Source organism: Salvelinus fontinalis, chromosome 21, assembly GCF_029448725.1.
Source record: "Salvelinus fontinalis isolate EN_2023a chromosome 21, ASM2944872v1, whole genome shotgun sequence".
NCBI lineage: Eukaryota > Metazoa > Chordata > Actinopteri > Salmoniformes > Salmonidae > Salvelinus > Salvelinus fontinalis.
In genome coordinates, this window is record NC_074685.1 from 10505012 (window position 1) to 10529987 (window position 24976).

The 24976-nt window shown below is 42.8% G+C and overlaps 2 protein-coding genes across 4 annotated transcripts in view; one reads left to right on the forward strand and one right to left on the reverse strand.

Annotated features, from left to right (window-relative positions):
* LOC129818143 (rho guanine nucleotide exchange factor 28-like) overlaps nt 1-1945 on the reverse strand; it is a 116526-nt gene extending 114581 nt beyond the window's left edge. For both annotated transcript variants that reach the window (XM_055873780.1, XM_055873779.1), the window contains exon 1: nt 1701-1945. The gene's annotated coding sequence lies outside the window, so the exon portion shown is untranslated. The remainder of the gene's footprint in view (nt 1-1700) is intronic.
* A 10172-nt stretch (nt 1946-12117) lies between these two features.
* Nucleotides 12118-21637, forward strand: LOC129818144 (ankyrin repeat family A protein 2-like). 2 transcript variants are annotated; one of them, XM_055873781.1, is made up of 9 exons: nt 12118-12239; nt 13048-13451; nt 13598-13756; nt 13904-13987; nt 14179-14276; nt 16852-16977; nt 17104-17170; nt 17447-17527; nt 18322-21637. In XM_055873781.1, exons 2-9 carry the CDS (start codon nt 13169-13171, stop codon nt 18375-18377), a joined length of 954 nt encoding a protein of 317 aa, XP_055729756.1. In that variant the 5' UTR covers nt 12118-12239; nt 13048-13168; the 3' UTR covers nt 18378-21637. The 2 variants fall into 2 exon arrangements, with proteins under 2 accessions (XP_055729756.1, XP_055729757.1); XM_055873782.1 differs by having other exon boundaries at nt 12121-12239; nt 13904-13969.
* The last annotated feature ends 3339 nt before the right edge of the window (nt 21638-24976 follow it).

Genomic DNA, 24976 nt, shown 5'->3' on the forward strand with positions numbered 1-24976 from the left:
GTAACCACGCCAGCCCAGGACCTCCACATCCGGCTTCTTCACCTGCGGGATTGTGCTGATGAGTTTTTCTGTCTGTAATAAAGCCCTTTTGTGGGGGAAAACTCATTCTGATTGGCTGGGCCTGGCTGCCAAGTGGGTGGGCCTATGCCCTCCAAGGCCCACCAATGGCTGCACTCCTGCCCAGTCATGTGAAATCCATAGATTAGGGCCTAATTTATTTAATTAAATTGACTGATTTCCTTATATGTACTGTAACTAAGTAAAATCTTTGAAATTGCTGCATGTCGCGTTTATATTTTTGTTCAGTATATATAGCCAAGTTATCGTTACTCATTGTGCATTTATTATTACTTGTATTATAAATTGTTTAACTTTTCAATTATTTCTCTATTTTCTTTCTCTCTGCATTGTTGGTCAGGGCCTGTAATGTAAGTAAGCATTTCACTGTTAGTCTCCACCTGTTGTTTACGAAGCATGTGATGAATAAAATGTGATTTGATTCGATTTTTGTAGACAGTATAACCTATTAAAACTACGGCTTAACTGTTTGTCTTCCTCATAAGTGCTCCATTAGCTCACTTTTTACAACCTTTTATAAGATAGCTGATATGGAAATATGATGGATTTTAGGGTTGTGGAAACGTTTATCTATTTTATGTTATTAAGGAGCAGGTTTCAATAGAATATGGTACCTATTTTCCGACAGAACAACTACACAAATCAAACAATCATCTAACATTTCACTCTCATCATCATCCTCCTCCTCCTCCCTCTCATCCTCCTTCCTCTCATCATCCTTCTCCCTTCCCTTCTCTTCCTCTTCCATATCCTTCTTCTACTCCTCCTTTCCCTGTCTAAATAAAACAATCATTATCATCTATCACCCCCAGCCCCCCTCCCTCTCCTCCTCCCCCTCCTTCTCTTTCCTCTCCAGTGAACCAGAGAGTGTGGAAAATAACCTTCTCACGCCAGGTCAGTCCAGGCCACCAACAGGATATCATTTCATACGAGGAAGTGAAACAGCTCTCAGATAATCAACAATACACACAATGCCTTATAAACACTCTCACTACACTCTCAAACATGGATCCTTATCCAGGCTAACGGAACCAATGACCTTCTCAAACAATACATTAGGAACTGACACATTTTTGTTATTGTATTGCATTCGTCACAAAGTGATGAACAAAAACCTGGTTGGACCTAAGTACCCAGAAAGAACAGCTCAGGATGTCAGTGGCAAATAACTGCAGAGGTATGGAAGAAACCTTGAGAGGAACTAGACTCTAGGGAGAGGGAGCCCAACCTCAGCAGTAGTCTACACTTCATTATACAGGTGTGATTATGTATTTACAAGGCATTGTATCATCAGCATTATCCTTCTATGGACGTAGTCAGCTGAACTATGCCAATGTCCTATTGAAAGAGAAGTGACATACAAGTGTTTGAATTTTAAGTGGCATCAGAAAGCTATGCAGAAAGCAAGTAACGTTCGTTCAGCATCTTCATCTTGTACCTCTATCCTCTGCTCTGCTCAACAACTTTTAGACATGTTAGATAATAGTGACTTATTTTCAAGAATCCCTTTCAAGAATCCCTTCATCAATGTTGACAAAGAGACATCGCCTACGTGTAGGCTATATTTCGAAATTGTCTGGATATATTTTTGCAAGCGTAGACGTAAAGCGCTTTGACATTACCTGAGTCGTCCGCAATCTGCAGTTAGACCTTGCTTCCTGTGTAGAAAGTTTCCAATGTATTTTCTCCTAAAAGTCTGATGGTTTAGTCATTTCCCCAATAAGCAATGGTAAAAAAAACGGAGAAAAAAAGCGAGTCTATTCTGTGAAGTCTCCCGTTCGGTAAGAAGAATGTAGTCAAACTTTAATTTTGGAGAAGTGGGTTTTCCAAAGCACCGCTGCCAGCCTTCGTTCTATCCGTCCTCTCCTCCACCCCGCGCGACGGTCCAGCCCCTCCTCTATCCATGAAGAGGCAGGTCTCTCCTCGCCCGTTCACCGTTCACGGCGAGAGCCACAATAACACCGTCACGTGTCCACAGACCTAGATGAGATGGGAGAAATGACGCAACTTCATTGAACCCTTTTCATACACAGGTGAGGTTGTGGTGAATGGGAGTCTGTTTGCCATGTACATAGAATAGAATAGAAGAGTATAATAGTATTGAATATAATAGGTTCCCTTATCACTGCCGTCTGAAGAGACAATAGCCTTTTGTAAATGTTAAAACTGTTCTCAAAATCGGTTGTTTTGTTACAGTAGCCTATTGCATGGTAAAATGGTAGCCTAATTAATAAGTAATGACATAAGAATTAATCTGTATGGAACAGTTTATTTCCATGGGTAGCTGGATGAGTATGCAATCCAAAACACTAAATATGCATGGGTAGTGCATGTTGCACTTTCTATTGCTCTGCTTGGCCTTCCATAAGGTCCACCATAGGTGACCAGTCTTGGAGCCTCCAACCCCCAACCATACTGAAAATAGATATCTTGCTGTTCGCCACTAACTTGTTACTGCACTCCTGTATACAAGGTCATACTCGTACTAGTGCCCATAGCAACTGGGGAGGAAATGAAAGTGAGACCAAATGGAGTGCCCGCCTTTCCTGCTCTTTAGCCATTAACTAACATTGAGCAAATATGGAGTGGAGAATCTCTTTAGTTTAGGCTACAACTCATAGGCAACAGCAACAGGAGCAGCAGTAAAACCATAAATTAACATCAGCCTATGAGTATGCCTACAACGCATAGGGGGGCTGGGGAAACAGTTGAAGACCAGGCAGAGACCACTGCAGTTGTACCATTGAGTATAGCTTGTAACCCAAATTGGCTGCAGCAATTATTCAGCTGAGTTAATGAGGAAATGTGTGAAATGTATGGCAATACCAAAGATGGTGGCGAAATGAAGATAGTTCACTCAGTCCGTGTACCATTGGAGAGAAAAAACACAAATGCAATAGCAGCTGGGTCTGGTCTACTTAGTTTATTGACTTTCATTTAACCAGAAAAAAAAGTGAGTGGGGTGTCTCGCTTCCTCTTCCATCTCTGACAACACTCAATTCATTAAGGTGATTAGACTTAACAAGGTCTGCCATCTGCAGGCAACATGATTCATATGCTACCTGTAGAATAATAGTTTTTTTACCAAAGGCCAACATGTGCATATGATGACATATGACTGCATATACTGTATAATACATTGTTTTCTCAGATGCTTCTCTTATACCCTGTATCTGAAAAATTAACTTTTTAAATATTTTTGTTTAAAGACAATAAAACTACACTTTCATATACTGTTAGTATAATCAGATCTGCCAACTCATTGTATGAGTCACGTTCAATAGCAAAAAGTTTAGTTCAGTTACTCGTCATGAACTCGATTCAAGTGCCGGTATGTCAGATTGGTCTATACTGTCCCCCAGTGGTCATTAGATGACATCATATACTGCCCTAGCTGCAGATATACCCCATTTACCCAACACCAATACAACCTTGAGTAAAGACCTTGGGTAAAAAAATGAAATTTAGATCAGTTTAACTTCATCTTATATCCATTGACATGTTTTATTTTTTATTAAGGTTAAATAAATAAAATAAGACATGTTTATGTTGTCCACATGTATTTGTCATACACTATTTAAAAAACACAGTTCTCTATTAGCCTGGGTCCCAGTTGGTTTCTGCATCAGCAAAATATTGATTTTGTTGACACATCCAATTTTTGTTATGAAGTCAACAATGTATGATGATATATTGTCATTCTGATTAAATACACATGTTGAAAGACATCACAATAAATTGTGGTTGTGGCATCTTCCAGACACATACATGAGTGTGCACCAATAATCAGATTTAATGTAATTCTGTTACGCAGGGTGGAGCAGGTGAACCCAAGTGCAGACTCAGACGAGGAGACAGTGATAAGGTAACCAAGGTATTTATTGAAAATTGATGGGGGGGGGGGGGGGGGGGGGGGCAGGCCAGGGGGAGCTCTGGCGAGTAGCAGGGAACCAGGAACTGAGGCTGCGGCTGGGGCAAAGGAAGCAGGGGCATGGTAAGCAGGTCCGGGGCAGAATCCAAGGAAGCATTAGAGCGGGGGTCCAGGGCAGGGAAGCAGGACTTACGAGACGAGGGACTGGCGACAGGGACCGGAGTCAGAGCGAACGAAACTGTGGTGGAGAGAAAAGCAGCATCAGGCTAGGGAAACCAGGCACCACAAGATAATAAGCTCTATGCAGGCACAACTGGCTTGACCTGCAGACTGACTGAGCAGAGGCTATAAACTGACAGCATGGAAGTGGCAGGGCTGAGTATTTGTAGAGGTCTTGATTATGGAACAGGTTGCAGCTGGTGGGGATCTGCTCTGACTCCAGCACACCTGTCTCCACTCACACAATCAGATACACCCAACACAGAGGGAGAGAGCACTGGAGGAGTGGCGGCAGGTAAGGGAGACACAGGATGAGAAGTAGAGGGTGTAGCAGGGGCAGATGTAACACATTCAGTCTGGTAGAGGGTTGCAGTTAACTCTGCATCATTCAGTCTGGTAGAGGGTTGCAGTTAACTCTGAATTATTCAGTCTGGTAGAGGGGTGTGGTTAACTCTGCATCATTCAGTCAGGTAGAGGGTTGCAGTTAAATCTGAATTATTCAGTCTGGTAGAGGGGTGAGGTTAACTCGGCATCCTTCTTTCAAAAGCAAAGCGGCAGGTAGCCTAGTGGTTAAGAGTGTTGGGCCAGTAACCCAAAAGGTTGTTGGTTTGAATCCCAGAGCCGACTAGGTGAAAAATCTGTCACTGTGCCCTTGATCAAGGTACTTAACCCTAATAAGCGTGTCTGCTAAATGACTCAAATGTTAGCTGAGTTAACATGCAAGTCAGTAGGCTATCCAGTAGATGGTGTGAGGTGTATGAGTTATGGTCACAGCAAGAGGGCAGACTTATCGTGTGGTTGTCCATCGCATGCTGAGAAAATAAGGTGACTCAGGCTTGAGTTGCGTGTGATAAGTGACATAGATTTTGGAGTCGAGGTGATTTGCTTCATGCTATTGACCTGGAAGCTTTTTATCCTGCCGACCCCCTGGTGTCCCCTACTGCGGCAGTGGCAGGCCACAACCCCTGATCTCCCTCATTAGAGACTCTGAAAACAAACAGACAACTAAACAACAGTACAAAAGAGGATCCTGGGACAAAACCCCCTCTCTCTCTCTCTGCCGTGGCTGGTTGTGTTACATGAAATCACGTCATGGGCAACGGTCATCCACCACCAAACAGCAGGAGGCAGAGGACCAGGCACGGGAGGCACAAAAGACCCACAAGGACCCAGGCGCTGTGAATGGGATTGCTGACAACAAGGCCACAGATAATACTGTTCATTAGGGCCTATGGACTAGAAGAGGCATATGTGCCATCCAGCAGCATGGCATGGTCTACTCCCTTGTTACCCACCCCCCTACCCCAGCCCCTTCTCGTAGGCTAAAAGCCCCACTACCCATCTAGCCCTTGACCACCAGTTTTCCCCGGACCCTGTACGCACCCCTACCCCAGCCCTTCTCCTCGGCATCCCTGCCTCTTTTTTTCTGCAAGGAGATCATTACATTTGTCTTCCAAGAACAACAGATTATGGGCCTTTCTGGTTAAGCTCCTCTTAACCTCTCAAAAACACTGGAAAGTCACAAAGCGTGTTTGGTTTGAGATGGTGCAATTGGTTCATTAACTTAATTGAAACAGTGTAAAAGCTATCCCTATCTCTCTTGGGTTGTTGTACATTTTTATTCATAGAAGGCTGGAAAAGAAACCATTTCCCTTATTCTCAACTTTTCGTGTTCAGACTTATTTTAGACCTATAAGGCTTTTCTCATTGATCAGACAGCATGTTATAAGTGTATGGAATATATTGTGTATGAAATAGTTGACTTCTGACCTGAAGTTCACATGTTTTTCATTCATGTAGGGGTAATCCGTTTTCAAGTAGTGGTAATCTCTACTTTAGACATGCACAATATGCCTTGGATGAACAGTGTTCTTCACTTTAAAATGAGGTGTGAGGCCTCAAGTGAAACTACAATGATACATCATTGTGAGTGCATTGTTATAATATTTGCTTTATTTGTGTGTAAGCATGCAGAAAGAGAAAGTATGCACAAACAGCAAACAGGTTACTTAGTGTATGTCAATAGTGGATATTATGGGCCTAATGAAATGCATAAATACTCCAGGGGCTTGAAAACCGTTTTCATCCAGCACAGTGTTACGTCCGTTGTTCGAAGGAGACCAAGGTGCAGCGTGGTAGGTGTACATTTTACTTTATATTAAAATGACACCAAAAAAAACAACAAAACACAAAACGAACATAAAGCTCTGTAGCGCTAAACCGCAACTATACAAAGACAAGATCCCACAACAGAAAGTGGGAAAAAGGCCTGCCTAAGTATGATTCCCAATCAGAGACAACGATAGACAGCTGCCTCTGATTGGGAACCATACTCGGCCAAAAACAAAGAAATAGACAACATAGAATGCCCACCCCAAATCACACCCTGACCTAACCAAATAGAGAAATAAAACGGCTCTCTGGGGTCAGGGCGTGACAGTACCCCCCCCCCCCCCCCCCCCCCTCCCCTAAGGTGCGGGCTCCCGGCCACAAACCTGAACCTGTAGGGGAGGGTCCGGGTGGGCATCTACCCTCAGTGGCGGCTCCGGTTCGGGACGTAGCCCCCCCTCCCTACGCTGATCCCTCCGCTTCTGTGGAACCGGACCGTGGACCGTCGCCGGAGACTCCGGACCGTGAATCGTTGCTGAGGAACCGGACCGTGGATCATCGCCGGAGGCTCTGAACTGGGAACCACCGCCGGAGGCTCCGTACTGCAGATCGTCACCGGAGGCTCTGGACTGGGAACCCCCGCTGGAGGCTCTGTACTGCAGCTAGTCGCTGAAGACTCCGGACTGCGGATCGTCGCTGGAGGCTCCGGACTGTGGATTGTCGCTGGAGGCTCCGGGCTGGGGACCGTCGCTGGAGGCTCCGGACTGGGGACCGTCGCTGGAGGCTCCGGACTGGGGACCCGTCGCTGCAGGCTCCTTGCCATAGATCATCACTACAGGCTCCGGGCCATGGGTCATCACTGGAGGCTTTGTGCCATGGATTACCACTACAGGCTCCGGGCCATGGATCATCACTGGAGGCTTCGTGCCATGGATTATCACTGGAGGCTCAGGGCCATGGATCATCACTGGAGGCTTCGTGCCATGGATCATCACTACAGGCTCCGGGCCATGGATCATCACTGGAGGCTTCGTGCCATGGATCATCACTGGAGGCTTCGTGCCATGGATCATCACTGGAGGCTTCGTACGTGGAGCCGGAACAGATCTCACCGGACTGAGGAGACGTACTGGAAGCCTGGTGCGGGAAGCTGCCACAACACGTCCTGGCTGGATAACCACTTTAGCTCGGTGAGTGTGGAGAGCTGGCACGGGATGCACTGGGCTATGAAGGCACACTGGAGACACGTAGAGCCGGCGCAGCATATGCTGGGCCGTGGAGGCGCACTGGAGGTCTGGAGCATAGAACTGGCACAACGCGTCCTGGCTGAATCCCCCCTGTAGCACGGCAAGTGTGGGGAGCTGGAACAGGCCGCACTGGGTTGTGCTGGCGAACTGGGGATACCGTGCGAAGAGCTGGCGAAGGATATCCTGGACCAAAGATACGCACCGGAGGCCAGGAGCGCTGAGCCGGCAAAATCCGTCCTGGCTGAATGCCCACTCGAGCACGGCAGCTGTGGGGAGCTTGCACAGAGCGCACCGGGCTGTGGATGCGCACTGTAGGCATAGTGCGCAGAACCGGATAACACGGTGCTTGACCGGTCACTCGCTCCCCATGGTAAGCACGGGGAGTTGGCTCAGGTCTGAACCCTGATTCCGCCAATCTCCCCGTGCCCCCCCCCCCCCCCCCCCCCACACACACACACACACAAAATTGGGGGCAGCCTCTCGTGCTTGCTTTGTTGGCATAACTCCTCGTAGCGTCGCCTTTCCGCTTTCGCTGCCTCCATCTCCTCCTTCGGACGGCGATACTCCCCAGCCCTTGTCCAGGGTCCTGCTCCCTGCAGGATTTCCTCCCATGTCCAGTCCTCCTGACCACGCTGCTTGGTCCGTTGGTGGTGGGATCTTCTTTTACGTCCGTTGTTAAATGAAGACCAAGGTGCAGCGTGGTAGGCGTACATTTTACTTTATATTAAAATGACACCAAACAAACAACAAAACACAAAACGAACATAAAGCTCTGTAGCGCTAAACAGCAACTATACAAAGACAAGATCCCACAACAGAAAGTGGGAAAAGGGGCTGCCTAAGTATGATTCCCAATCAGAGACAACGATAGACAGCTGCCTCTGATTGGGAACCATACTCGGCCAAAAACAAAGAAAAAGACAACATAGAATGCCCACCCCAAATCACACCCTGACCTAACCAAATAGAGAAATAAAACAGCTCTCTAAGGTCAGGGCTTGACACACAGCAGCAAAGCCTAATCACGTAGTCAGGAAATCTCCACTTTGCAGCAGCTTTGCAGACCTAAAAATAAACAAACAATGAAAGCCAAGGCCACATAAGAAAGTGAAGTCAACCAACACACAATAGAAGGTGAGACGGATCTATTAAATCTACCATGGCTTACTTTCATAGAGGGGCATCTTCTGGTAAAGAGGAAATGATGTAGCCTAAATTTTCTATGTTTTGTATTTCTTTGTTGTTTTGCCGGGTGTGGTTCTCAATCAGAGGCAGCTGTCTATCGTTGTCTCTGATTGAGAACCATACTTAGGTAGCTTTTTCCCACATGGTTTTTGTGGGTAGTTGTTTTCTGTTTTTGTGTCTTCACCAGACAGAACTGTTTCGTGTTGTTACATTTTGTTATTTTGTCCCAGTGTTCAGTTTTTTAATAAATAATCATGAACACTTCCCACGCTGCGCTTTGGTCCACACCTTCTTCATAGGTGAACAAACTATTCAGTGACCACAACTCAATGGTCAATTAAAATACAAACTATTCACCGTGACCATACAAAACAATCTGTATTGCTCAGACATAAACAACCCAGAGAAAGAAAGCTGTGATAAGATATATGTTGATAGTTGCTTGATTTAGCTTTTGATCCTTTGTATCAAATCAGATTTCCACAGACAGAGAAATCCAATAAAAACTTTTGTCTATAGGCCTATTGATCCCTGACCAAAACTAATAACCATGTCCTGCAAAAATGTTATTAAATTATTCATTTTATGAGCTACGTGAGCTGTATTGTAAGTGCCCTAGCCATATCAAATCAAGCTTTATATGTCACATGCGCTGAATACAACAAGTGTAGACCTTACCGTGAAATGCTTACTTACAAGCCCTTAACCAACAGTGCAGTTCAAGAAGAGTTTAGAAAATATTTACCAAATAAACTAAAGTAAAAAATATTAAAATGAACACAATAAAATAACAATAACGAGGCTATATACAGGGGGTACCGGTACAGAGTCAATGTGCGGGGGTACAGATTAGTTGAGGTAATTTTTATATGTAGGTAGGGGTGAAGTGACTATGCATAGATAATAAACAGCGAGTAGCAGCAGAGTACAAAACAAATGGAAGGGGGGGGGGGGGGGGTCAATGTAGATAGTCCGGTGGCCATTTAGTAAATTGTTCGGCAAAGTTGTTCGGAAAGTATTCTGACCCCTTGACTTTTTCCACAATTTGTTTACGTTACAGCCTTACTTAAAAATGTATTACTTTTTTTTCTACATCAATCTACACATAATACCCCATAATGACAAAGTGAAAAGAGGTTTTTAGATATTTTTGCAAATGTATTAAAAACTGAAATATCACATCTACATAAGTATTCAGAACCTTTGCTATGAGACTCTAAATTGAGCTCAGGTGCATCCTGTTTCCATTGATCATCCTTGAGATGTTTCTACAACTTGATTAAAGTCCACCTGTGGTAAATTCTACTGATTGGACATGATTTGGAAAGGCACACACCTGTCTATATAAGGTCCCACAGTTGACAGCGCAAATCAGAGCCAAAACCAAACCATAAGGTCGAAGTAATTGTCCGTATAGCTCCAAGACCGGATTGTGTCGAGGCACAGATCTGGGGAAGGGAACCAACAAATGTCTGCAGCATTGAAGGTCCCCAAGAACACAGTGGCCTCCATTATTCTTAAATGGAAGAAGTTTGGAACCACCAACACTCTTCTAAAGCTGGCCATCAGGCCAAACTGAGCAATCTGGTGAGAAGGGCCTTGGTCAGGGAGGTGACCAAGAACCTGATGGTCACACTGACAGAGCTCTAGAGTTGATCTGTGGAGATGGGAGAACCTCCCAGAAGAACAACCATCTCTGCAGCACTCCACCAATCAGGCCTTTATGGTGGAGTGGCCAGATGGTAGTGGCCAGATGGAAGCCACTCCTCAGTAAAAGGCACATGACAGCCTACTCGGAGTTTGCCAAAAGGCACCTAAAGACTCTCAGAACATGAGAAACAAGATTATCTTGTCTGATTAAACCAAGATTTAACTCTTTGGCCTGAATGCAAAGCGTCATGTCTGGAGGAAACCTGGCACCATCCCTACGGTGAAGCATGGTGGTGACAGCACCATGCTGTGGGGATGTTTTTCAGGAACTGGGAGATTAGTCAGGATAGAGGCAAAGATGAACGGCGCAAAGTGTAGAGAAATCTTTGATGACAACCTGCTTGAGAGCGTTCAGGACCTCAGACTGGGACGAAGGTTCACCTTCCAACAGGACAAAGACTCAAAACACACAGCCAAGACAACACAGGTGTTGGTTCGGGACAAGTCTCAATGTCCTTGAGTGGCCCAGCCAGAGCCTGGACTTGAACACTGATCGAACATCTCTGGAGAGACCTGAGAATAGCTGTGCAGCAACGCTCCCCATCCAACCCGACAGAGCTTGAGAGGATCTGCAGAAAGAATGGGAGAAACTCTCCAAATACAGTTATGCCAAGCTTGTAGCGCCATACCCAAGAAGACTCAAGGCTGTAATCACTGCCAAATACATAGTAAATACTAGCGGTTGGGATAGAGAGATGTGCCCCAAATTCCCTGACAGGGGTCTAGCTGTAAAAACACCTAGACAAAAACAAAAGTGAACAGTGCTTAATTTAAGCATACACTCTAAGGCAGGACTTGACAGATTAGAGATAAATATTAGTCATATCCCCCTAAATCAGATGAGCATTTTGCAACTTTGACCAGTGACGGGGAACCTCTGACCGCCTCAAACAAATGTGTAATTCCAGATTATTCAAGCAGAAATAACACACTTCAAATGGCGAGATGAACAGATTTTGCAGCACAAAGGAAACACTTAAAATAGCAAGCTAGGTCAATGCATGTTTTTAATTTGATCTGAATGGTACCATATACATACTGTACCTTTCCCACTCCATTTTAGAATGAAATTAGCAACATAACATTTAAAAAATCTAAGATTAGATAAACACCTACCACACGTCTGCCTGGTTCTTTTTTCTTTGATACATTTAACAATGAAACATTTCATTTGATACATGTAGTTCAAGGAAAATATGTCATTATTGTTCTAAAGAACCTGTGGACTTGGAAAAATAACTTTGCATAAACCAACTTTTAGCATTTGACCAAACTGTGATCTCTAGTCTCACAGCAGTGTAACCGGTGTGAGTGTAGCCCAATCTATTATTCAACATTTCGTATTAAAAGGGATTAAACAAACATTGCAAAATGTCATGTTAACTTTAATTCAACATGATTTAGGTTTTTGGCGCTGACACAGGTAAAACACAGGTCCCCAAGGCCTCAACGATTTTGATGCATAGGCCTACATGGGGTCTTTTGGAAATATCAGTATTCTACCTACATTTTTAGTCCGTAGTCTGTTTGTGTATCCAATTTAGAGGTGTGGTTATTTTAGTGTAATTCATTTTACCAATTCATCCATTAATTACCATTAATTTAAGTTAAAATACAAAAATCTGTTTTAATAGATCTTTCACTAGAATAAAAAAAAATCTGAATAGCATCGTTCACCCATACCTTTAAATCTGTCACATGTGGAGAAAAAAACATTGATCTGAAGAAACTGCTCATGCGCGAGAAACATCAAAACAAGCACAAAGCCAGCTGTCAAATCGTTGCAACACCGGTGAACATTACACAAAATGTGTTACTAGGTAAGAAATCATTCTGTGTTATTGTGACTCACCTTACTACGGTTTTCTTTGTGCTTGTAATCAGTACGTTAGTTTGCTTGTAAGGGATTCTGCTGGGTCTGTTAGCTAGCTAACCATGCTAGCTAGCTAACACTAAGCCATAAAGACTGAAGTATTTCTGACTTGGTTAGCTAGTTAGCTAGCTAACCATGCTAGCTAGCTAACACTAAGCCAGAAAGACTGAAGTATTTCTGACTTGGTTAGCTAGTTAGCTAGCTAGCTAACCATGCTAGCTAGCTAACACTAAGCCAGAAAGACTGAAGTATTTCTGACTTGGTTAGCTAGTTAGCCCTCGTTCACCAAAGAGGGCTTATCTTGGGCTAGTTAACAATAACGTTAGCTAGACAGTTGAGTTTCGTAAGTTGGACAGAATTTGGTTGAAGGTCCAAGAATTAGCTAGCTAGCTCTTTTAAAACTAGCAAGTTGCATAGACACTGCTAGTCTCAACTGACGCGGAATACAAGCCTTCGAACTTGTTTTTGCACGCATGTTGTTATTTAGGAATGATCATTGTCTGTTCACTTACAACCCCACTCTCTCCTGTTGGATTTATACATAGCATCACTAACGTTTCCCAGTTTTTTTTTATTTTTATTGTTGACACTTATTGTTTAAAAGGTATAAACACAGCACATAGACAGTAGTAATTCATGATTGTTGTAATATTAAATATCTTTTTTTTTACAAAAGAGATCAATTGATGACATGGGCACACGCTAACTTGAATTAACGTTACCACATTCTGATGTTGCTTTTGTATCCATTCAAGGCTTTTAGACGTATCTTCTATTGGAGACCGGATGTGGTGATCAAAGCGTTTATTTACCAGATAGATCACATCCACCCAGCGCAGAGTTGACCATCTGACTCACTGTGTCACTGCCTCGGTCATGGACACAGGTTCAGTAGCAGGTAGGACCAGTTCGGTCTCCGAAGAGATGGAGGGGATATGTGTGATGCCAGATATTAGCAACATCAAGTCAGAACACCCGGGTGGGAATGTGGACGACACAGGTGCACAGAACGTGGCCATGGGGATCAAGTTCATCCTGCCCAACCGCTTTGATATGAACGTGTGCTCAAGGTTCGTCAAGTCACTCAATGAGGAGGACAGCAAAAACATCCAGGACCAGGTCAATTCCGACTTGGAGGTGGCGTCTGTTTTATTTAAAGGTACCAACACTACCAAGTGTTGATGCACTCCTTATTTGTATTAGAATGTGATTTCCATATTTGACCCCAGAAAATCAGAGGAGATATTTTGCTCCTCAATTGAGCTGAGCTGATGGTTGATGCTATATCTCTTTTGTCTCTTTCAGCCGAGTGTAATATTCAGACGTCGCCCTCACCAGGGATACAAGTGCGTCATGTTTACACCCCATCCACCACCAAACACTTCTCCCCCATCAAACAGTCGACAACACTCACCAACAAGCACCGTGGAAACGAGGTGTCCTCCACTCCTCTTCTGGTCCACTGTAAGTACCTGAGCTCATCCTAAACTAAAAAAGTTTGTCACATGTCACTTACCCTCTTAAACATAGACTACAACCTAAAACGTACTTGACTCTAACATTGAAAATGGCTGCTTGACCTCTGACATGTGACTTATGCCTTCTTTCCAGCCCTGTCCATTCACCAGCTGGCAGCACAGGGAGAAATGGTGTTCTTGGCCAGCAGGATTGAACAAGGTGGCAATGTCCCTCAGGGTGGAGTTGTATTTATGTCTGTTTGTTAATGGTATATTGATGTTGGGCTCGTTACAACCATGAACAGTCACATAATTAACAGTTGGTAAGATAAGAATAACATTTACGCAAATGTCTATAAAGGGCTTCATGGGTTGACTAGAAATATGTGAAACATGTTACTGACCGCTTTGATGTTTGTATCGCTGTAGAGACAGTGATTAACCTGCAGGATGAGGAAGGCTTCACACCCCTAATGTGGGCCGCAGCACATGGACAGATAGCTGTCGTAGAGTTCCTGCTCCAGAACGTAAGAAAAACAACATGTTGAGACATGCACTATACACTACCGTTCAAAGGTTTTGGGTCACTTAGAAATGTCCTTGTTTTTGAAAGAAAAGCACTTTTTTTCTCTTTCCATTAAAATAACATCAAATTGATCAGAAATACAGTGTAGACATTGTTAATATTGTAAATTACTATTGTAGCTGGAAATGGCTGCTTTTTAAAAAAAAATTGAATTTCTACATCGGTGTTCAGAGGCCCTTTATCAGCAATCATCACTCCTGTGTTCCAATGGCATGTTGTGTTAACTAATCAAATTTTATCATTTTAAAAGGCTAATTGATCATTAGAAAACCAAAGAGGACAAGTACATTACAGTGTCTAGTTTGAGAAACGGACGCCTCGCAAGTCCTCAACTGGCAGCTTCATTAAATTGTACCTGCAAAACACCAGTCTCAACGTCAACAGTGAAGAGGCGACTCTGGGATGCTGGCCTTCTAGGCAGAGTTGCAAAGAACAGCTCTAGTTCACCCAAGAGCGGGCCTATCTTGGGCTAGCTAACAATAACGTTATCGTTAGCTAGACAGTTGAGTTTCTTTATTATTTCCTTAGATGTATTAGCTAACTATCAGTAATCGTAAGTCAGACAGGGATGCTGGCCTTCTAGGCAGAGTTGCAAAGAAAAAGCCATATCTGACTGGCCAATAAAAAGAAAAGCTTAAGATGGGCAAAAGAACAGACACTGGACAGAGGAACTCTGCCTAGAAGGCCAGCATCCCGGAGTCACCTCTTCACTGATGTTGAGACTGGTGTTTTGCGGGTACTATTTAATGAAGCTACTCCCTTCACAGAAAAGCGCAATTTGGCCCTAACCAGAATAAAAAGAGGAGTGGGAGGCTCTGGTGCACAACTGAGTAAGAGGACAAGTACATTAGTGTCTAGTTTGAGAAACCGATGCTTCACAAGTCCTCAACTGGCAACTTCATTAAATGGAACCCGCAAAACACCAGTCTCTCTTTGTTTCTGGACATTTTGAGCCTGTAATCGAACCCACAAATGCTGGTGCTCCAGGTACTCAACTAGTCTAAAGAAGGACAGTTTTATTGCTTCTTTAATCAGAAACAACAGTTTTCAGCTGTGCTAACATAATTGCAAAAGGGTTTTCTAATTATCAATTAGCCTTTTAAAATGATAAACATGGATTAGCTAACACAACGTGCCATTGGAACACAGGAGTGATGGTTGCTGATAATGGGCCTCTGTACGCCTATGTAGATATTCCATAAAAATATCTGCAGTTTCCAGCTACAATAGTCATTTACAACATTAACAATGTCTACACTGTATTTCTGATCAATTTGATGTTATTTTAATGGACAACAAATGTGCTTTCTTTTCAAAAACAAGGACATTTCTAAGTGATCTCCAACTTCTGAACGGTGGTGTATATACAAAAGTATGTGGACAGCCCTTCAAATTAGTGGATTTGGCTATTTCAGCCACACCCGTCTTTGACAGGTGTATGAAATGGAGCACACAGCCATGCAATCTCCATTGACAAACATTGGCAGTAGAATGACCTTACTGACCAGCTGACCGCTTTGATGTTTGTATCGCTGTAGAGACAGTGATTAACCTGCAGGATGAGGAAGCCGAGTTCCAAACTGCCTCTGGAAGCAACTTCAGCACAAGAACGGTTCGTCGGGAGCTTCATGAAATGGGTTTCCATGGCCGAGCAGCCACACAAGCCTAAGATCACCATGCGCAATGCCAAGTGTTGGATGGAGTGGTGTAAAGCTTGCCACCGTTGGACTCTGGAGCAGTCATCTGGCAGTCCGATGGACAAATCTTGGTTTGGCGAATGCCAGGAGAATGCTACCTGCCTGAATGCATAGTGACAACTGTAAAGTCTGGTGGAGGAAGACTAATGGTCTGGGGCTGTTTTTCATGGTTCGGGCTAGGCCCCTTAGTTCCAGTGAAGGGAAATCGTAACGCTACAGCATACAATGACATTCTAGACGATTCTGTGCTTCCAACTTTGTGGCAACAGTTTGGGGAAGGCCCTTTCCTGTTTCAGCATGACAATCCATACAGAAATAGTTTGTCAAGATTGGTGTGGAAGAACTTGACTGGCCTGCACAGAGTCATAACCTTAACCCCATCAAATACCTTTGGGATGAATTGAAACGTCGACTGCGAGCCAGACCTAGTACCCTAACATCAGTGCCTGACCTCACCAATGCTTGTGGTGAATGGAAGCAAGTCTCTGCTGCAATGTTCCAACATCTAGTGGAAAGCCTTCCCAGAAGAGTGGAGGCTGTTGTAGCTGCGAAGAGGGGCCCTACTCCATATTAATGCCCACGATTTTGCAAGGAAATGTTGGGCAAGCAGGTGTCCACATACTTTTGGTGATGTAGTGTAACAACCCAGCAAATTACTATTTCAGAGATATGCAGCATAGAGTCAGATACTGTTACCTAAAATGTACATAAGACAGGAAATCACCACAAATAACATACTATATACAGCATGTATTGTTGAATCCGTTTAGCCCAGATGCTTTTCTCACCAATGGTGTCTTCCATGTCCTCTTCCTTTAGGGAGCGAACCCCAACCTGTTGGCTAAAGGCAGAGAGAGCGCTCTGTCTCTGGCCTGCAGCAAGGGATACACAGACATCGTGAAGATGCTCATCGACTGTGGGGTGGATGTCAATGAATATGACTGGGTAGGAATGTTACATCAGGATTTTCATCTGTATTCTTGTGTATGGCTTAATTTTAATGTACAGTATGTCAAACCAATCATAGAGCAACATTTGTTCCTGTTGAAGATTTCACTCTTACGGTTTCAGAACGGAGGGGTTCCCGTTCTCTATGCTGTCCATGGAAACCATTTGCGTTGTGTGGAAATTCTCCTAGGTAAGAACTGACTGACTGAGGGGCTGGACCATGTACAGGAAGAAATGAAGCCCTGACTGACCTTCCATTCAGCCGACTTACTGTACTAACCAACCGCATTGGTGGCAACTGTCACTTTCTAGATTAATGATTCTCTCTGACTTTTATTAACTGAGACAATATGTTGTGTTAAAAGCTTGGTCTGCACTGATTTTGATGAGATATGTTGCTTATATTTAGGCTGTGTTGATCCAGTCAGGTCTGTAATCTGACATCTTCCATCCTTTCCTGTCACAGAAAGTGGCGCCGACCCCACCATTGAGTCTGACTCTGGCTTCAACGCTATGGATATGGCTGTGGCAATGGGCCATAGGAATGGTATACAAATATGCATCTCATACAGATCATATTTAGGCTATATACTTCTCATCATGAAGAACAAGTTCAAATATCATGACTAAAGAGTTCTTGTAGTCTAGGCATACATACATAAAGCGGAAATATAGCGTTTCTTTATTTGTGTTATGCCCGGTCTACTTTCATAAAGATATTGTGCAGCGAGATTACTATCTTTTGAATATGTTTAGAGAAATATAAGGGTATTTGGTGAGTTCCTTCTAGTCCGTGTATAACGGTAATCCCTGCCCTCCCCCCACATCCCCTCTTCCACAATCAGATTTCTGTGTTTTGATACAATTATGCAAATGAGGCCATTTTAGCAGGATCTCCTCTGATTCTAACAGTCTGGTCCACTGGTTCCACTGGGATCAGAAGTAACCTTTTTTTTATAGTGCTGTGTAGGCCAAGGATAAACATGTCATCTGTTATGGTATCAGATCCCACCTTACAAACCATTCTCCAAATAAGCCCAGTAGCTGTTAAGATTTCATTACTTAGATGTTTGTCCTATGATATGAACAGGGATTTAACGTTTAAAATGCAGGCATTTTGGCGCTGTAATTCAATTATCTTTTCTCAGTTTAAGGATAGCTTTAACTAACTAGCATTCCTATGTACATTTAATGAACCCTACCAGATACTTGCCTTTTTTGTTTGCTCAATACTCACCAAACTTTCAGACATTTGCTTTTCATTTTAAAACCTCAATTTTTGCATGATATCTCTGTGCAGTAGTAGGCTATGGCTGAAACATGTCTCTCTTCTCTGACCAGTTCAACAGGTGATGGAGGCCCACCTACTGAAGCTGCTGATGGGGATCAGAGAGTAACCCACTAACCTGGGGCACAAGAGGAGGGACTGCCTGTGAATATAAATACAGTGGACACCATAAAGAAAAGAGAAATAAGGCTGAGGATGATTGTGGATCATGTTTGAGACTGTTATCTGTTAGGGTGAAGCACAGGTGTGAATGGTTTTGATGAAGCATGTGAGTATTTATGGAGACATGCAACTCAAATGTGTCAGTTTCAGGCCATCGTTTTGGATAGATGCCCTTTCCTTTGAGTTTAGTTTGTTACAATGTAAATGCGTTTTGAGCCAAATGCTAATGTAAGAAAGTAGTGCTTAAATCCAAACGTCTGCTCTAATCATGCATTGATATCAATGGAAGATTTTTGTGAAAGTTTAAGTGCACACTTCATTTGAGGATTTTGCTCCTCAAGTAATGGGTAAACACTATAAGTTGGGATGAAATTAAGTAGATCAAATGGATTGCTTTAGGAAAAATGTGTGGATGCTTCTAGAGGTAGGATGTTTTTATTTATGATTGACTTACATTGGAGAAAATGGGTTGTTTTCAATCAAAATGGTGAAGGAAAAAGGAAACCGCACACTGCTCTTGATATTATCACTGATATTTAATAAGCTTACGTATCGGCCTCACGGCCATTGTCAGAGCTTTTGTGATTTAAAAAAAAATGAGCACCCTCATGTAGACCTAGCCCAACCCACATCCGTTCCACACATCGAAAGGGGTTGGAGGCAAAGGGAAAAACATAAGTGCTACCAAATATAACAATATGGATTTCATAAATATTACAGAAGTGTATAAAAAAGATGTATTAAACACGTCTGTAAAACCACAATGAGGACATAGCAAGTTTTCATTAATCATTGGGTACATCGTACAAAAAATATCAGAGTAATCTTAAATAGGCACATAATTCATGCTCAAATTCACAACATAACATACATAGGCATTTCATCATTAAGTCCTTTAGGAAATAATGTCTGGAGTGTGAAAATCCCAAAACATTTTCTTTTACTCAGAGTATTATTAATATCACCTCCCATGTCTGATATCTTAACTTTCTCTATGCCACAAAATCTAAAGGTGGAAATGTCATGCTTTAGGTCATTAAAATGTACTGCGACTGGATAATCCCTGTCGTTAATCCTGATTGAATTTTTATGTTCACTAATTCTCTGTTTGAGAGAGCGGGAGGTTTTACCGACATAGCAAAGCCCACATGGACATTAAATAATGTAAATAACATGGGTGGTGGAACACGTAATGTCATTTATTTGGAACCGTTTTCCTGTGTGTGGGTGGCAGAAATATTCATACTTCATCATATTGTTGCACTGTGCACATCCTCTGCAATCAAAATGGTAAAAAATAAACAGCTTAACAAGAGCACTTTCTCAATCAAAAATGTTGCTAGGACTGTCTGAGAGTGGTCTAAGTGGGGAGGGGGAAACTAGCTGTTATTGGCAGAGAGGTTTGGAACTACTTCTTATTCCATTAATGGATTTACCGCCTAGTGATGTCATAGGCAGGCAAAAACTCCATCCCACCAAAACAGGCTGAAATTTCAGGTAGTCTTTTCAAACAACTCTTACACTACAATTGCATAATTTTCACAGTATTATTCCAACCTCAATGTGGAAAGATATATTAAACACAGGAAAATCATGTTTTTGCCTGCACTGGGCCTTTAAGCCTTTAACATACCACCCAAGGGTAAATAAGTGTTAAATATTGCTGGTGCTGCTTTTTTGTTACTTGTAAATAAACTTTTTTTTTATCACAGTTTACAATGTTAATAAAAACAATCTTGAGAGGGATAATCCACCCCGTAAATAATAACCTTGAACTCCTGTCAATTTGGTGAAATCCTATGTTCTATCAATAGGTAACATGACTTTCCCCGTGATTTAGCTTCTAACTGGTCTATGTGAAATCAGGAAATAGTGTAGTAATGCATCATAGCTACAATAAAGACAGTACAGTAAGAAGATGGGCAGAAACTGGTTCGCCGATAAAATCCTTGATACCACTTGGCTAGCTAAACTCATGCGCAGAAACACGTTATTGGGTTGTGCCTCGCACAAGTGCATGCCGTCAAGTCAAAGGCACTCAAATAAAATTGTATATGTCACATGCACATAATGCTTGTGTTCATAGCTCCAGTGCAGTAGTATCTAACAAAACAAAGTTGCTTAGGAGCAAGAAGCAGAGCTGCCATGTCTGTCATCTCCTTCGATCTAAAGTTGTTTTTTTACGAAAATGAAAACATGTCAGTTGGTCACTTTACCGAGGTTGGGGTAATAACATGTTCAAATACTTAAGACATTGTCTCGATTCTAGGTTGTGCCTTTAAATTGAGAAAATTAACTAAGGAAGAATTTGTGATTTCTCATTGACTTCTCAAACCCCGGCCTGGTCTGCTTGTCAAGCGTTCCCGGAAGTCTTGTGATGTTGCGCCTCAGTTTATAAACTCAATGTACTAGATAGGGGATAACACACTATTCAATTTCATAACATTTAAACTATTACCTGCACTCCAGATCGTCAAATCAGTCAATATATGGTATGGGCATATTTGTCTAGAACACAGTCATCCGTTTATATCATGACAAAGTATATATTACGCTTAGATGTGCTCAATCTAAACTGCACCAAATGATTCAATTACATTTTTCCTTCAAATATCATCTCGGGCCATTGTTGCCATACCAACGTACTCTGCACTCACTCTGGGCAGAGACGAACTGTAAACTGAACTCTTGAGATACTCTTAAATGTGTTTAGGTGATTATACAGCAAGCAAGTTACATAACATGCTGATATTGACTTAACAGTTGAAGTCGGAAGTTTACATAAACTTAGGTTGGAGTCATTAAAACTCGTTTTTCAACCATTCCACAAATTTCTTAACAAACTATAGTGTAGCGACCCGCACAGACAGCGGTGTGTTATGTGTTAGGCTATTAGTGGGTTGTGTTGTACTTACCAGTGTTCGCGGGGTCCGATATGCCAATCAACCTACTATCTGCCAATCACGGAAATGCCTGGAATGTTCTGATGCCGGGCATCCTGGTGGTTGGCGGAGGGGGGTTGGGCAGGGGAATGGAGTATTGGAAGTTAAAACCAGATTTAGCCATTGTTCTTTCTCTTATGTCTGGCCTTCACAAGAGAAGGTCGTGGTTGGCTTGTGGGGTATCTTTCATTTATTTGGCGTGGGCTACGGCCAAACAGCAGCCTGTGTAAAGTTGGGTTAATAAACCGTCAATTCGTAAACTCAATCCTCTGTCTGGACAATTGTTCCTTTATGATCTAGTCAGGTCATTACAATAGTTTTGACAAGTCGGTTAGGACATCTACTTTGCGCATGACACAAGTAATTGTTTACAGAGATTATTTCACTATAATTCACTATCAGAATTCCAGTGGGTCAGAAGTTTACATACACTAAGTTGACTGTGCCTTTAAACAGCTTGAAAAATTCCAGAAAATTATGTCATGGCTTAAGAAGATTCTGATAGGCTAATTGACACCATTTGAGTCATTTGGAGGTGTACCTGTGGATGTATTTCAAGGCCTACCTTCAAACTCAGTGCCTCTTTGCTTGACATCATGTGAAAATAAAAAGAAATCAGTCTAGACCTCAAAAAAAATTGTAGACCTCCACAAGTCTGGTTCATCCTTGGGAGCAATTTCCAAACGCCTGAAGATACCACGTTCATCTGAACAAACAATAGTACGCAAGTATAAACACCATAGGACCACGCAGCCGTCATGCCGCTCAGGAAGGAGACGCGTTCTGTCTCCTAGAGATTGAACGTACTTTGTTGCGAAAAGTGCAAATCAATCCCAGAACAACAGCAAAGGATCTTGTGAAGATGCTGGAGGAAACAGGTACAAAATTATCTATATCCACAGGAAAACGAGTCCCATCTCGACATAACCTGAAAGGCCGCTAAGCAAGGAAGAATCCACTGCTCCAAAACCGCCATAAAAAGCCAGACTATGGTTTGCAACTCTACATGGGGACAAAGGTCATACTTTTTGGAGAAATGTCCTCTGGTCTGATGAAACAAAAATAGAACTGTTTGGCCATAATGACCATCGTTATGTTTGGAGGGAAAAGGGGGAGGCTTGCAAGCCGAAGAACACCATCCCAAACGTGAAGCACGGGTGTGGCAGCATCATGTTGTGGGAGTGCTTTGCTGCAGGAGGGGCTGGTGCAATTCACAAAATAGATGGCTTCATGAGAAAGGAAAATTATGTGGATATATTGAAGCAACATCTCAAGACATCAGTCAGAAAGTTAAAGCTTGGTCACAAATGGGTCTTCCAAATGGACAATGACCCCAAGCATACTTCCAAAGTTGTGGCAAAATGGCTTAAGGTCAACAAAGTCAAGGTATTGGAGTGGCCATCACAAAGCCCTGACCTCAATCCTATAGAAACTTTGTGGGCAGAACTGAAAAATCGTGTGCGAGCAAGGAGGCCTACAAAGAGGCCTCCGTGTGCGAGCAAGGAGGCCAACTTATTGTGGGAAGCTTTTGGAAGGCTACCCGAAACATTTGACCCAAGTTAAACAATTGAAAGGCAATGCTACCAAATACTAATTGAGTGTATGTAAACTTCTGACCCACTGGGAATGTGATGAAAGAAATAAAAGCTGAAATAAATAATTCTCTCTACTATTATTCTGACATTTCACATTCTTTAAAGTGGTGATCCTAACTGACCTAAGACAGGGAAGTTTTACTAGGATTAAATGTCAAGAATTGTGAAAAACTGAGTTTAAATGTATTTGGGTAAGGTGTATGTAAACTTCCGACTTCAACTGTAGGTATTATAGTGTGTAGATACATTAGCTAGCCACCCCAGAGAGCAGTGCATTATAGGTTTTGTAGTCGACTTGAACTGCAATGGATTTCCACAAAGACTTTGTTGCTACCAATATTATAACGACAAATTGAAACATTTCACAAAAAAATATTGTTTTCACAGTGGTATCTAACACTATTATAGGAATTAGTGGATTGGTTTATCCCTTTTACCAAGTATAATGCACAGATGCAAGTCATTTGGACAGTTGACAAAAGGCCTTTTGAAGGTACACTACATGGCCAAATGTGGACACCTGCTTGTCGAACATCTCATTTGAAAAGCATGGGCATTAATATGAAGTTGGTCCCCCCTTTGCTGGTCTAAAAGCCTTCAACAATTTCAGCAATACATGTACTGTATACAGTATGTCAATGTTATTTGTGGTGTTTTCCTGTCTTATGTATTATGTGCATTTTAGGTAACAGTATCTGACTGTATGTTGCTGCATATCTCTGAAATAAAGTTACTTGCTGGGTTGTTATTCTACATGACCAAAAGTATGTGGACACCTGCTAGCTGAACATCTCATTCCAAAATCATGGGCATTAATATGGAGTTGGTCCCCCCTTTGCTGCTATAACAGCCTCCACTCTTCTGGGAAGGCTTTCCACTAGATGTTGGAACATTGCTGCAAAGACTTGCTTCCATTCAGCCACAAGCATCAGCGAGATCAGGCCTGGCTCGCAGTCGGCGTTCCAATTCATCCCAAAAGGTGTTTGATGGGGTTGAGGTCAGGGCTCTGTGCAGGTCAGTCAAGTTCTTCCACACTAATCTTGACAAACCATTACTGTATGGACCTCGCTTTGTGCAACGGGGATTGTCATGCTGAAACCGGAAAGGGCCTTCCCCAAACTGTTGCCACAAAGTTGGAAGCACAGATTCATCTAGAATGTCTTTGTATGCTGTAGAGATAAGATTTCTCTTCGATGGAACTAAGGAGCCCAAACCATGAAAAACTGCACCAGGCCATTATTCCTCCTCAAACTACAGTTGGCACTAAGCATTCAGGCAGGTAGCGTTCTCCTGGCATCCCCCAAATCCAGATTTGTCCGTCAGACTGCCAGTTGGTGAAGCTCGATTCATCATTCCAGAGAACGCGTTTTCACTGCTCGAGTCCAATGATGGCGAGATTTACACCACTCCAGCAGACGCTTGGCATTGCACATGGTGATCTTAGGTTTATGTGTGGCTTCTCGGCCATGGAAACCCATTTCATGAAGCTCCCAACACAGTTCCTGTGCTAATTTTGCATCTATAAGAAATTTGGAATGCTGTAGTGAGTGTTGCAACAGAGAACAGACGATTTTTACGTGCTTCAACACTCAGCGGTCCCGTTCTGTGAGCTTGTGTGGTCTATCACTTCGCGGCTGAGCCGTTGTTGCTCCTAGACGTTTCCACTTCACAGTAGCACCACTTATAGTTGACTGGGACAGCTCTAGCAGAGCAGGAATTTGACAAACTGACTTGTTGGAAAGGTGGCATCTTATGACAGTGCCATGTTTAATGTCACTGAGCTCTTGAATACGGGCTATTTTACTGCCAATGTTTGTCTATGGATATTGCATAGCCGTGTGCTCAAGTTTATACACCTGTTAGTAACGGGTGTGGCTGAAATACCCAAATCCACTAATTTGAAAGTGTGTCCACAATGTTGTCATACTTACCAACATTAGTCAAGTTAGCAGTCACGGTCAATGCTACCCCATGTCAGCTCGAGCATAAATGACCTTTAAAACTTCACA

Bases quoted from the DNA above. Each gene is read 5' to 3' on its own strand.
- LOC129818144 (XM_055873781.1), top strand. From the start codon at position 13,169: ATGGACACAGGTTCAGTAGCAGGTAGGACCAGTTCGGTCTCCGAAGAG. The intron at 13,452-13,597 runs GTACCAACACTA...TGTCTCTTTCAG, and splicing joins GGCGTCTGTTTTATTTAAAG to CCGAGTGTAATATTCAGACG. The intron at 13,757-13,903 runs GTAAGTACCTGA...CCTTCTTTCCAG, and splicing joins CACTCCTCTTCTGGTCCACT to CCCTGTCCATTCACCAGCTG.